This window comes from Morus notabilis, unplaced genomic scaffold (assembly GCF_000414095.1).
Source record: "Morus notabilis unplaced genomic scaffold, ASM41409v2 Scaffold235, whole genome shotgun sequence".
In the NCBI taxonomy this organism is placed as follows: domain Eukaryota; kingdom Viridiplantae; phylum Streptophyta; class Magnoliopsida; order Rosales; family Moraceae; genus Morus; species Morus notabilis.
In genome coordinates this window covers 346,099-360,382 of record NW_010360036.1, presented here as the reverse complement: position 1 = coordinate 360,382, position 14,284 = coordinate 346,099, and the positions used below count along the sequence as shown (strand labels likewise).

General features: G+C 37.2%; 1 protein-coding gene across 9 annotated transcripts; it reads left to right on the top strand.

The window, feature by feature from the left end:
* Positions 1–633: 633 nt before the first annotated feature.
* LOC21401075 (ENHANCER OF AG-4 protein 2) lies at positions 634–14,048 on the top strand. 9 transcript variants are annotated; one of them, XR_002902008.1, is made up of 15 exons: positions 634–1,318; positions 1,928–2,004; positions 2,521–4,428; positions 4,528–5,053; positions 6,366–6,474; positions 6,653–6,765; positions 6,838–7,025; positions 7,191–8,224; positions 8,760–8,855; positions 9,010–9,081; positions 9,424–9,629; positions 10,889–11,131; positions 11,628–11,827; positions 12,652–12,754; positions 13,213–14,048. XR_002902008.1 is itself a non-coding variant. In XM_024164090.1 (11 exons), the coding sequence occupies exons 1-10, from the start codon at positions 1,208–1,210 to the stop codon at positions 9,078–9,080; spliced, it is 4,233 nt and encodes a 1,410-aa protein (XP_024019858.1). In that variant the 5' UTR covers positions 634–1,207; the 3' UTR covers position 9,081; positions 9,424–9,672. The 9 variants fall into 9 exon arrangements, 1 of the variants encoding a protein (XP_024019858.1); XR_002902012.1 differs by lacking the exon at positions 13,213–14,048 and having other exon boundaries at positions 9,433–9,629; positions 12,652–12,867; XR_002902010.1 differs by lacking the exon at positions 13,213–14,048 and having other exon boundaries at positions 11,628–11,725; positions 12,652–12,867.
* The last annotated feature ends 236 nt before the right edge of the window (positions 14,049–14,284 follow it).

Here is a 14,284-nt window from a genome sequence, read left to right as displayed (position 1 = left end):
CCTATGTCATTGCATTTTTTGTTAGAAAACCCAAAACCAAAAGGGCATAGCTAGGCCTCCTAATTAAATGCTTTTTAAGTTTTGGCCAATACAAGGACTTCTTATATGCAATTATGTCTAAATAAACTCTTCTTCTTTCTTGAGCGTCCTTTGCTTAGTTCTCTTAAAACATCCTCAAATTGCACACATATTGCTGGCATTTATTCTTTTTGTATCTAATTTAAACCTTGGTGGAAAGAATAACAATAAGAAAGAAAGTGTGAAAAAAGAAGAAGCGTTGTTTCCCTTTTTTTTTGGGTATGTTGTTTCCCATTCAATATCAATAGAGCATTTACTTTGAGGGAAAGGAGAAAAATAATGAGTTGAATTTTAATCTTTTATTTTTTATTAATATATTTTTTAGTTAAACGGGTAATAATTAAGAGTAAAAGGTTTTTTTATTATTATTTTAAAAGTGGTTCAAAAATCGTCAATTTAGTTTGAAAATAATTCTTAAATTAAGGAGTATCTAATCTAATGTATCAAACAATTTAAAGGCAACGATGTCGTATGCTTTTTCTTCGCTGCTGTTTTTAAGGAAGACACCGACATAACCATCCTATAGTCCGAGGATTTATTAACCCTCCTTTAGAACCCCCAAAAATATAAAAATAAAACAAAAACATTTGTATAAAAAATGGGAAAATAAAAAATGTAAATAACGTTGTTTGTCTGTGAGTCGTCCCAAAGAAATAGTGAAAATACTCTCCATTCACCAATGCAAAAAAAAAAAAAAAAAATCCCAAAAATTCCCGTTTTGTCCCTTCCCCATACTTGCCCAAAGCCCCAACCAGACCCAAAGCCCAAACCTTTCTTCCTTCCTTTCTCTCTCACAAAATCTACTCTCTCTCTTCGACCGCCTCTCTTTTTCTCTCTATCGTTCACATACGCACGCACTGTTTCTCTTCCACAATTGTCGAATGCTGAAGCTTTCGCCTTCTCTCTCTCGTGCTCCGATGACCTAGCATCCGCGGCGCCGGGAGGTCCGCCGGCCGTCCACCGCCGGTCGAAGATTCCTGACCGAGTTCCGGTGATTTGGGGATATATCTAGGGTTTGGTTTTTGGCGTTTCTTCGATTCGATTGGGAGCGAGAGATACGAAGTTCGATAAATTTTTAGGTATTGTTTTCTTCTTCGCGGGTTGTGGTGGTAGTGGCGGCGTCGACGCCATGGCCGGGGGGCGTAGACGCGGAGCGAACAAGGCCAAGGCTAAGGGCCAGTTGAGCCTTGGTGATCTTGTCCTCGCCAAGGTCAAGGGATTCCCTTTCTGGCCTGCCAAGGTCTGCCTTCTTTAAAAAAAAAAAAATTATTTCTTTACAATTTCTCTTCTTCAAAATTTTGGTTTTCGCCTGCTATTACGATATCTATCATGGTATTTGCCGTTTGCGATTGTTTTGGCTGTCTCTCTCTCTGTTTTTTTAATAGTTTTTCTTTTAGATGTATTTTCTCTAGTTTTATCTAGCTATGTATCTGGTACGCTAACGGATTCGAACGAGGGATTTTTGGAATTGTAATTATTAGTATTTTCCTTTTGCATTAAGTTTTGCGGTGGAGTATTAGTTGCTGTTCAGTAATTTTGAATCTGTGAGCTTATTTATTTATTTATTCGTTTTTATTATATGTATTCCGTTGAATTTTTGTTGAAACTAGGGTTCTTTTGTTTTGATGGTTCCGTCTTTTCTAAAATGTCGTTTTTGCTGTATATCTCGCGGTTATGATTTGTAGATTCATGCATCTGAAACTAAGAAACGTGTGTTAAGCCTGCAAGTATTTTATTACCATGGTCCAATGGCTTCGTTGCCGAGTGAATCGGTTATGCTGAGTTTTTATATAGTTCATGTTGATGTGATTTTGCCTTTGAGGTGGATTTCTTTGGTTCTGGGTTTCAGATTAGCAGGCCTGAGGACTGGAAGAAACCTCATGATCCCAAGAAATATTTTGTTCAATTTTTTGGTACTGAGGAAATGTAAGTCCCATTGAGTTATTCCATATTATCTTATGATGTATAGTACATGTATTCTTGAACTGCAAATTAAACATAATTATGAGTTTTCCAATTCGGAAGTAGAACCCATATGGTAAAAATGGCAGCTTCTATTGAAGTATGAAAGTAAATATTGGTTTGTTGCATCCTTCTGAAAATTTGATCACAAAATTTTTTGAAAATTATGGCATTAATATTTTGTTTTCTTGCTTTTTCTTAATATTGGGTTTAATTTATAATTTCTTTAGAGAGTATTGATTACCGGAAGTTATTGTTGATTCATTTTGTTGTATTTCCTAATGTTGTGCATGTATTTTTGATGTGATAGTAGGTTCTGTTTAGTTGGTTAATAATTTCATTTTATGTTGGTTCCTAATATTTTTCATATGTTGTTTTTCTACTTCTATCAACCTTTATTTATTTATTTTTTCTCTCTTGTTTATTCTGATTGCTATGGCATCTTAGTTTTCCCACTTTATTATATTTGTCCTTTTTCAGCGCATTTGTTGCCCCTGCGGATATTCAGGCATTTACTAGTGAGGCAAAGGCTAAATTATCAGCTCGGTGCCAAGGTAAAGCAAAGCCCTTTACCCAAGCTGTGAAGCAAATCTGCGAGGCATTTGATGAGTTGCAGAAAAATAAATCAAGTGATTTGAGGGATGACACTGATAGATCGGAACTTGGATGTGAGGTTCGATCTATTGATGGGGTTGAGAATAATGAGGCCGACGCTGACACAAAGGATGGGTCGGGTATGATTGGCTCTGATGAGGAAACGATGAATGAGGAAATAGGTGATTCTAGCTCTAAGTTGGAGCGGTGTTCACAGAGACGAGGTGAAAGTGATAATCAGGATCTAAAGCCTTTTGTTGATGCTTGTTCAAGTGGCGGTGTGTCTTCTGCCTTGTCTAGTGAGAAAAAAGGTGAAATTCTTGAAGTTGCTAAATCAAAGGAGGTAATTGTGAAATCGGAACCAGATTCTTCCAATCCAGAGGAAGTCCTTTCTGATGATGGACAGAGGGCCGTGTCAAATGGTCACAAGTTGAAGAAAATGGGATCTGAATCAAAGAGAAAGAGTGAAGGTGGTCTTGAAGTACATAAAGATCCCAAATCTTGTGAGCAACTGAAAGATGGAATGAAAAAAAAAAATGCTACTGGTGGGAGCAGAAAGGAATATTTTTTGGAAAATAAAAGGGGTTCTGAAACTTGTGGTGGAAAAAAGGCTAAAGGCGAGGCTAAGACAAAAAATCATTTGAAGGTTCCAAATGATACACATCGTTCTTCTGTTGATCCTGAGGAACAGTCCGAGGAAAAACTTCCTGGAAGGACAAAAAGGCCCCAGCTTGGAATTGGCAAATCTAATTTGGAAGCAAATGACATTTTACGCTCTGCAAAAAAGTCAAAGTATATAGACGCAGGGGACAATTCCCCTGTGGAATCACTCTCCAAAAACAAAAATAAGGCAGCTCCAAAATCAGATTTAAAAAGATCAACATCACGAGGAAAGGCAGAAAATCACCTCACATCAAGAGCCCACAATGTTGTTGCACCCAATGTTCAAGGCAATGAAGCTGTCCTACCTCTGTCAAAACGTCGTCGGCAAGCACTAGAGGCTATGTCTGATTCACCTAATGTAGTCTCTGATATTAAGATGGAAAAGGATTCTGCAGTAAAGAATGGCGTTGCATGCTCCAGCAGTGTAAAAGTTGTGGCAACTCAGTTACAGAGAAAAAGGAGGGCTGTTTGCCTTTATGATGATGATGACGAGGATCCCAAAACCCCTGTTCATGGAGGATCTGCCACATTTGTTAAAACACCTTTACATGTTTCAGATGGTATCAAAAGTTCCAATGCAGGTAGTAAGAGATGTGAAAATGCTCTAGATAATGGTAGAGATTCTACTGAACCGTTGGTTAGTCACATCAAGGAATCCTCTATGCCAAATGGGTCTCTGTCACCCAAAAAACCTCAAGCCAACGAGGAGCAGCGTCCTAGCCAATCTCAAGGTGATGAAAAGGGGTCTGAGAGCCAACATGAAAGTGATGAAAAAAGGCTTGACAAGGCAGAGAAATCAGAATCTGAGTCGTTGTCAACCAAGGAGGCAAAACCAGTCTTGATATCTCCTATAAAGTCTCCACACGTGCTTTCTGCTGTCAAACCAGCAGTTGAACAACTTAAAGCTACAAAACCGTTGGCTAAAGTCACCAGTGCAGGCAGTCAAAAGAAAGCTCAGGCAGGGCTTAGCAAGGGCTTAGTTTCAGTTTCTAACGGTTCTCAAAATCAAGCAACAGCTCAGAGAAACAAGCCTGCTTCTTCTACAGAAAGATCTAAACCTACTACAAAATCTCTCTCTCGAACAAATGACACCACTGTTCTGAGAGAAAAATCTACAGAGCTTGGTGAAAGGTATGCATACTGGACTCTCGTAACTCTTTCTATTATATGCATCTTTCTTCTTTTTTTCCTTACCCCCCAATGACCCCCACTGTTTGTGGTTGCTAATAGCAGTTTGGAAGCCAGTAGAGAGGAGCGTGGCAGTTTATTCCTTGATTCTAGGACACCCGACTCTGCCATGTCTATGAAGCTTCTTATTGCAGCTGCACAAGCAAAGAGGAGGCAAGCTCAATCGCAAAACTTTACATTTGACATTCCAGGTTCTGCCTTTGTGTCCAACAATGATTTCCAAGGGAGGAGCCCCAGCCCTTCTGCAGTTCGACGTTTTTTATCTGGATCCAGTGATGCTATGCTGGCAGATATCCAGGGTTCTTATACTACTGCAACGTTAGGTTCTCCATCCACTCACGCTCGCGAGTCTGCATCACAAAGTCAGCTTGAAATTGAAGAACTTGAGGAGAGAAGAGTTAGTTCTGGAAATAGGGTTGCTGGAGGCTCACTTAGTGGGGGCACCGAGGCGGCTGTTGCTCGTGATGCTTTTGAAGGAATGATTGAGACTTTGTCTAGGACTAAAGAAAGTATTGGACGTGCAACTCGTCTTGCCATTGATTGTGCAAAGTATGGTATTGCAAATGAGGTAGGCTCTCATGCATATTCTCCTTTTTATTTCTGAATAATTTAGTTTTCTTTGAATTGGATTGTGTAAATAATAATAGTAAAAAAAAAAAAAAAAAAAAAAAAAAAAAAAAAAAACTGCTGGCAGCTGTCCACAACTTTTTTTTCTCCTCTAACTTCTTTGCTTTTCTTTTCTTATGCTGCTGCTGGCCTCTCTGCTTAGTTGGTTGCATGCATGTTTTTTTTTTTTAATTACTAAATGCCATTCTACGGTTGTAAACTTGTACATATAAATGTTGTTTATTTATAAGTTACTTACAATCATGGTGAATCAGTTAGAATTAAATACTTGCATAATTTATTACAGCACCGATCGTTGTACTTTTCTTGTGCTCTTTGCCCCTTTTTTTTCAACGCTCACTAGCTTCTAGACAATTTATGAGTCACTTCTTCGATTTTATTCTTTTTATTAATATTATTTGAGGCCTTCACTTTGAGCACCTCAGGGCATAAACATCACCTCACAAGTACAATGCACTACAGTACCTAAACTATCTTTTCAGAACACCTGTATAAAGTTCTATGGATTGGGCGGATAATAGGGGAGAGTGTAAAAGCTGTTCAAGTGCTATCTACCTAGGTTTTGGAATCAGCTTTTTTCCCTGTTTAGCATAAAAGTCGTTTTTACTTAGAAGGGTGAAAGTATTATCAAATGCACAAAAGGATGGTTAGTTGTTCAGAGATTGGTGTGTTTTGAACATCTTTGTTTTAGTAATTTGTGGAGTAAGGAGAGGGAGGGACCTACTGTTGAGGGAGAGAGAGAGAGAGACATACTGGAATAAACTCAGTTTTATTAAGGGATGCCTTTTTAGCCGAATTAAGATATAATTTCTCTTTACTATATTCGCTATCTGGTGCCTATTGTTGAGGGAGTTCGGACTTTTTCGGGTTACTCCAGGGAGCTGCAAGGAGTTGTGTGTCTTCCTTTTGGTCTGGACCTAATGTTAGGAGAGAACGTTTGGGGAAGGTTGCAGTTTAAGCTATTTTTTGGGGCATATGGTCTTGAGAGACCCTAGAATTTTTTAGGGCCCCGAGAAAGATTGTGACGTCAATTGTGACAGGGTTAAGTTATCAATTGCAGTCTGGGTCCATAGGGATAAGGAGTTTAGAAGTTTGTATTTTCTGACCTTATTAGGAGTTGGGATCCATTTTGTTAGCTTAGTCGCTTTGTTTTATTTTCTTCAGGATATCTCTTCCTCTTTTGGCAGTAAATAATCATTATCATTAATACAAATTTCTTGTTTCAAAAATAAAAAAAATCCTTATTTTTGCAGGTTGTGGAGCTATTAATCCGGAAATTGGAAACGGAGCCTAGTTTTCACCGAAAAGTAGACCTGTTTTTCCTTGTGGATTCCATCACCCAATGCTCTCATAATCAAAAAGGTATCTGGACTTGAGAAGTTCTTCATTCTAAATGTTAAGCTTTGTTTGTTTTTTACACGCAAAAGTGTGCACTGCTTTTGATAAGAGTGTACCTATGAGTTTTTGTCTCTGGGGGCATGGGCTTGAACATTTGTCTTGTCTACTAGATCTTTCTAATATTGCTAATACTAATTTTCAGGCATTGCGGGAGCCTCCTATGTTCCAACTGTTCAAGCAGCATTGCCTCGTCTACTTGGTGCTGCTGCTCCAGCTGGCTCGGGTGCTCGTGAAAATCGCCGACAGTGTCTCAAGGTAATATTACTTTTATTTAACTGAGGGGATCCTTTTTTATGTAAAATACACACTAATGATTTTAACAACCAGGTTTTACGGTTGTGGCTTGAGAGGAAAATTTTTCCTGAGTCACTTCTTCGTCGTTACATGGATGATATTGGAGTTTCGAATGATGATACGACTGCTGGATTTTCCCTTAGACGTCCATCTCGAGCTGAGCGTGCTGTTGATGATCCAATCAGAGAAATGGAAGGCATGCTTGTTGATGAGTACGGCAGGTCCGAAACTAATCTTTCTGCATCTGTGATTGCAGTATTCATTTGCTTGTCTTTTGTTCTTGGAAGGTTTCAATAAAGACTAGTTTTTTTAAGCCTTTTTTCAGTTGATCTGTATACTTTTCTTGTTAATTGACTTCCTGACGCGTGGATTGCATTTTGCATCAGCAATGCTACATTTCAGATGTCTGGATTTTTATCTTCTCACGTGTTTGATGATGAAGAAGAAGAAGAAGATGATGATGATCTTCCAAGTACTTCTAGGGAAAATGGCCATCCATCACACGTGGAACCTACTCATGCTTCTGGAGAGGCAGAAACATCCATAGTTACTCCAAGTGACAGGCGTCATTGCATCTTGGAGGATGTTGATGGTGAACTTGAAATGGAAGATGTTTCTGGACACCTGAGGGATGAAAAGACGGTGCCAAGTGGCTCTTTTGAAGCAGACACACAACAAGATGTATCAGACAGGATTTCAGAACCAGCTTCAACCATTTCCACCGAGTTGCCTCCTCTACTGGAGGGTTCTCCACCATTACCTCTTGATTCTCCTCCTCCACCCCCACCTTTGCCTCCTTCACCACCACCACCACCACCACCACCACCCCCATCATCTCCATCTCCGCCGCCGCCGCCACCACCACCGCCTCCTCTACCTTTAGAGTCACCTCCTCCTCCTTTGCCACCTTCTTGCCCCCCACCAATGTTGGTTTCTCAACCATCTATAGCGACTCAGCCTTCATTATTATTGCCTCAACAGATGATGCCATCGCAAACGTCAGCACAGACACATTGCTATGCTCCTACTGGAGTCTCTGGTCCTCGGGAATCCTCTGGGTTTAATTCTTCAAGGCAATTGGAACATGGACATAATGATATGTATGTGAACCCACAAGTTTCTCAACCGAACCAACAATTTCCACAAGGTAGTACTCCTTATGTACAAAGACCTTTACATCCTGTACCACCTCAAAACCCTTCCGGCCATTTCTCTTATACGAAGCCCACAATTCAGCAACATCCTCAGCATCCGTACCACCACCTATACCCTTTGCCGTCCCATCCTGATGGTCGGAGGCCGCCATTGGTTGGTGATGAACAGTGGAGGATGCCCACTAGCGAGTTCAAATCAGAGAATCAGCGTGGTGTATGGATGAATGGGGGGATGACAAATTCAGGCCCACCATTTGGCCAAGAAGGTATGGACTTTCCATCTTGTAGCAAGCTGGAGATGTTTATGAAAAATTTATGAATAACTGTTCAATCAAATCACATTGAATTCATTAGTTGGTGTTGAAAAAAGTGGACAAGATTACTTCGATAGGTTTTGTGGATTGATTATATTAGTTAGACCTTATGTAGTTTGGATGAAGTTGTAACTTCCTATTCTGATGAATGTTTACTTTATTGGTATATATTTATTGCATGAGCTTGCAATTGGATAAATATACTGAAAGTTCTGAGATTTCTGTACGTCCCTTATAGGTATAATGTGCCTTATAGGTATAATGTATGCATAAACAAAATGCCAACTTTACATGTATCTTTTAGATATAACCTAAGAAAAACAAGAGGGTTATTATGTTTTTTTTTTGAAATAGTTCGTACATTGAAATTGTAAGTTATGCATGGATGCTAAATAAAATTAAAAAATCCATGTGCTATTATTCTTAATGTTTCCTGGTGTAGTTTTTGAAAATTCCTGCAAATGCTTTAATGGATGATGCATGGCAGGTTATTTCCGGCCACCCTTTGAAAGGCCACCAACAAATAACGTGGGTTTTCAGCACTCTGCACCCAATCCTGTACCAACTGGTGCTCCAATATCAGGTAACTTCGATGTTCGTGTTGAAGTTGCTTCATCTCATTGGCAGAGTGATCATATGTCCTTATTAAATAATTGAACCGCTGCTACAAAGGAAAATTAGACCCTAGTGGTATTTTTTTATTCATTTTCATGTTTATTATTTTTTTTTTTTAACAGGTCATGGAGTTCCTCAGATGTTACCGAGTAGACCAGATATGTCCGCTCTTAATTGTTGGAGGCCAACTTAAGGTGAACTTGAAGTTTTCTTGTACGTTCCATGTTCATGTGTGAAGTACCCACTTCACAACTATTGAAACTTTGCCCAAAAACTGCTTGTCATTTTTATTTTTTTTACCTGTCCAGGTGGAAAAAAAGCTGGACTTATTAAAAATGATAAAATGGGATAAACATTAGAAATAATATTTAAAATAGTGCAATGGAGCACACTTCTCTTGATTCTTACATCTCTATATGATTTTCTGACTGAATGTTTACATCCAGTGAGTTTTCCAGTATAAATGTTATATTAACTTATTTAATTAATTTGATTCTTTTTCTCATCTCTCCTTTGGCTGATAAGTTATGCTTCAGTTGTTTCAGATCTGTGGATGGAAGAACAAATATTGAAGCCCCGTTATGCTGGGGGTCAAAGTAAATTGTGTACAAAATCCAACCACAACTTGAAGGCAGTGTTGAGAAGTGGAGGCCCTTGGCAGGATTGTGTATATTGTAATTTTTCCTGACAAATGTATCCCGAGAACATTTGCTTCCAAGTGTAGGCTCATGTTTCTGAGTTGGTTAGTATACCCATTTCTCTATTAATGTAATTCTTACTATTAAATTGATAGGCATCAAGCTCTGGAAATTAAGATGAGCTTCGTTAAAATCAACTTCTATTTATCTAGTCTTCTAAATAATTTTTTAATGCATGTCTTGTTTTCTTTACCTCTGTGGGTTAGAATGTCTGATATTGCGTGTTCTTTGGTTAACTTATTTTATCTCGTTTCTTGTATTCTTTTGGAGAGTCTCCATAAAAGCTCTCCTCCTTATGTTATTTTCTTGGTTGGGCTACATTTTTAATTGAGCTAACATTGGATATTGGCATCTTTTCATATGGAGGGTCCCCATTGAAGTTCTCCTTGTTATATGATTTTTTGGTTGGATACACGTAATTTAGCTAACATTGGATTTCAGTATGAGTTGTAATCTAGAGTCTATTATTTGTTTTGATTTAGGTGTAATGGTGATGTCCAAAATTTTCTTGTATATCATTGAGAATAGTTCAACATGCTAATTTTGTTAATGGAAGTCTATAAGATGCTTAAGCGATCCACGTTGCTTGATTAGACCAGGGTTCTAAATTGCGCAATTGGGTATTGAGGCGTATTCCTTTTGTGAGGCGAGGCATAAGCCTCAAAATAAAAATTTCTAATTAATAGTTATAAATCATAACTTAACATCAAAAAGTCGTATTAGTACTCAATCAGAAGTAAGATTTCTAAAATAAACAAGTTTCATAAGCAAGAAGTCTAAATTAAATACTAGTTATGTCTCCTAATCAAGAGTCACCCCACTCCCATCACTTAGTTGGTCTTCATTTTTATACTAACTTTGTGAGTATTGCACACATATATAACAAATCAAAGACATGTTTGTTCCAACTGACACGTTCAGTATTAAATATAGAAAACTTGGTTTACATACCCATTTTGATTTTGGGGATTATTGGCCAAAAAAACATTGTGGAGATTTTGCCGAGAGATCATTGACATTTCCACAAATATCCATGATATGTTGACGTTGTGGACTCATTTATACTGAAAGATCTTTATCTCTGTTGTTCATGTTGACTCTGAACAGATGGACTCTGTTGCAACAATATCAACGATCATGAATATTGCATTTAGTAGAAAACTATCCATTTAGAGAGCTATTCATTTTTGCTGATAGAATGATAAGGAAGTTAGGTATGTTTGATTAAATTTTCATGAACTAAGACCATTGCAGCTCCTTTTTATTAATCTACTAGATGTTTCTAAAATTTGGAAATGAACAGTTAATGGAGGTTTTGTATGGTGACTGACTGAAGAAAAATAATAAGAGAGATGGCTCACGATACTAAACAGCTGATGGAGGTTTTATGCTGTATAGAATATGATTAACTGGAGAAAAGTTTTAAGAGAAAGGGCACACTTCAAGTCCATTCTTTAAGTTGGTGCTACTGTCTCACACGGTAATGCAGAGATAAAGAAGAACTCTTGTAGACTATATGCGTGTTTACAGAGAAAATGGGAGAGAGGTACCTGATATATATACATATATATATAATATATAAATATATATATATATTTCTCCTTGAAAGGCTGTTAACCGTCATTTTGGTAAATGAAAAGGTGCATTCTTTTGCATGCATGCATATTGCATAATCATCGCAGAGGGAAGCATAATGTTGAATATCATATGACAGTTATTACATTAAGCATGCACATTTGCACAGTTACTCGAAGAGTTGGTTTAGAAAGAAGGCAACATGTAGAGAAGGGGATCTCCTTAACCCTTTTTTATGAACTTCAAGTAGAAGGGTATTTCTTATCTATTGTGTTTTTCATGGATCTATGCTCATGGTAAGATAGTACTCTCCATGTGCCTGCAGAGGAATTCTAATATGGCATTATTTTTCTCTGTGTACTTTTAGTGAAAATTCTTAATGAGAAACAGGATCATTTATTTTTAGATGTTTTGGTAGTGGCAAGCCGTGGCTCTCTTAATAGAGGAATCATATCTTTCCTGTTCAGCTTCCAAGAGAAGCACTTGACTTGGTGGATGGAGTGGGATGGAGCGGGGTTTCAGAATTCAAGAAAGGCTTTTCATGAATTGTGCTCTATTAACTTCGGTATAGCATTGTGGACACAGTATTTTTCAGAATTCAAGAAAGGGTTTCGAAGTTTCCTTAATTCTTATAATCCATAGGCTGGAAGAGTAACTTTAACTTTCTGTGAGTGCTCTTTGGTTCAACGTCCGCGCTTTATATCGTTTTCTTTTCCTTTCTCTCTTCCCTATAAGAAAGTATATTAGCATCTTGCTGTGATGGTGGCATTAGCTTCTTTGAGGGTTACCCTGCTTTCTTTAAAAATTGGATGCAAACTTTAGGAGCCTGGTTATAGTGTCTGTATTGATTCTTCGTAATAGTATCTAGATTTCATTTTTCAGATATTGCATTCGTTTTCAGCCTGAAATTTGAAATGCTTGTTAATGTTTTCTTTTTGTAATGATCCAAACATTGTCAAGCATTGTTCTCCATCTTTTGTGAATTTACCATGGACATGGAAGCGGATATCTCCACCATGACATGCGTGAACCAAGTTTTGCAGCAATAAAGCACGCTGTGCAAATAATTGTGAGATGGCAGTTTTGTTAGCTGAAGTGATAAATGGAACTTGTTATTATTTTCTTCAACATGTCCCACCCAAGTTTGTGCAATATGTCGGAGGGGTTGACCTCCTCATACACCATCCTTTTCTTGTTTTTCAAGGATTGAGGACTTGATTATTTTTGGATTTACTGAATTTCTGCTCCAATGAAAAATTTGGAGGAAAGTAGTTTTCACTTCAACTTGACCATACATGTGTTGAAAAATTTGTTTGTTCGTAAGTTTGGTTGCATCAGGCAATGAATTTGGACCGATATTTTTTTTTTTAATAGGATTTTACAGTTTATTATGCGACAAGGAATATGTAGTTCATGAATTATCCATGTAACCTCATCTATCGTTACCTTTGTGCTGAAGCCTGAAGGACAACTTCACTCGTGTAATTGCAGGTTTTTGCAAAAGGATTAATCCAATTTTGAAGTCATAATGTGGTCACTTACAAAGGCATAGTGTTCTACTTCTTAGCAGATAAGACTGCTTCAAAATGTTGAGGTAAATATTTTACATGATCTTTGGGCACGGACAATGCTCGTTATGATTTCTTGGTTGAGTACAGTTTCAATGCAACAGTATTCCAGTCCATGTAAATTTAGTTCTGGATGCTTCAGAAATGTTGAAAAAACTCACCTTTTTAAATAGTTTTTCATATTTTTATTTTTTTTTTACATATAATTATGTATTCTTATTTTATTTATTTATTTTTTGTTAACCATTTAAGAACGTATCCAAGTTTTTTTTTCCTAATAATTCGGATTTGATGGATCTGCTGTTCTGCATGCTGTACTAATACACACCTGACTATAAAAAATCACAGAATTGCTAATTGCTACTACGACTCTTCATTTTCTTACAAACAGTTCATTTCTGGTCATACCTTTATCATTTTTCAGTTCTGAACTTGGATATTCATTTGTTACTAATATTCAATCCCCTATTCTTTGAAAGTGAAGCTTTGTTAGGATTATTTGAAGTTGACTCCAGGTGAAGATTTACATTGAAAAAAGGATAACCATGAAGTCCGGATAGATTGGTTTCTACTGGTCTCATTAATTAATTAATCAGAGTACATCCAAATAAAGCGGATAGATTGGTTTTTCCACTCGGCTTATTCATTCCAATATATTCAGATTTGACTTCCAAGTAGGAGACCATGCTAGCTTTTAGAAATAGGTAATTTCTCTCTTCTGAGAGGCTGTTTTGTTTAGACTTTAGACATGCAAGTTTTATATTTTTGGCGCTTCAGTATTTTACTCGAAGGCATGACTAATTTTTTTGCTTCACCTTGCTGCATGCTAAAAAGCACAAAGCTTCTTTTATCTTTTTACCTGTCTACCAGACATTGAAATGCGCACTATTGCTTCCCTGGTTAATATTCCCGTTGACCTTTAACAAGTCGACTGGGTGATTATTCGAATCGGATGGGAGGTTCTGGTTCTTGGTGTGAACATTTTAAAACATGATGTATATACATAATTCGGCAAAAAAAGGAAAAAAAAAAAAAAGCGTCATTTAAACTAGGGAATAAATTATAATAATTAAAAAAGGGCAAAACAAAAAAGAAAAAATGAAATCAACTAGTGAACAGCCAAGTTGCTCGAGTTGGCAGTAAATTGCCCCAAATTGTTGACTCACAGGACTCCAGAACTGACCGCCAAAATTCTCCATACTCAGGAAGAGCATTTTCGTGCATAACGCGACAATTTAATCTCTTGCATTTTTTGCTTATTGCAACATTTAATTGAAAATAAAAGGAAATAAATAAATGAGAAAAAAAAGATAAAAAAGAAAAGGAACAAATAATTTAAATTATTTATTCACTGATATCTATAATGATTGTACATGAATATATATAAGAATGATCCTGATATATTCAAGCTGTCAATCAAGTTAGGCTACTAATTAGATTACCGATCAATCTCCTATAAGTAATCATAGGAATTTCCAATCATCTTGAAGTTTAAAGTATAACGAATTGCTAACTTCACTCTTAGTATAATGAAATGTTAACATTACTGTTTTTGT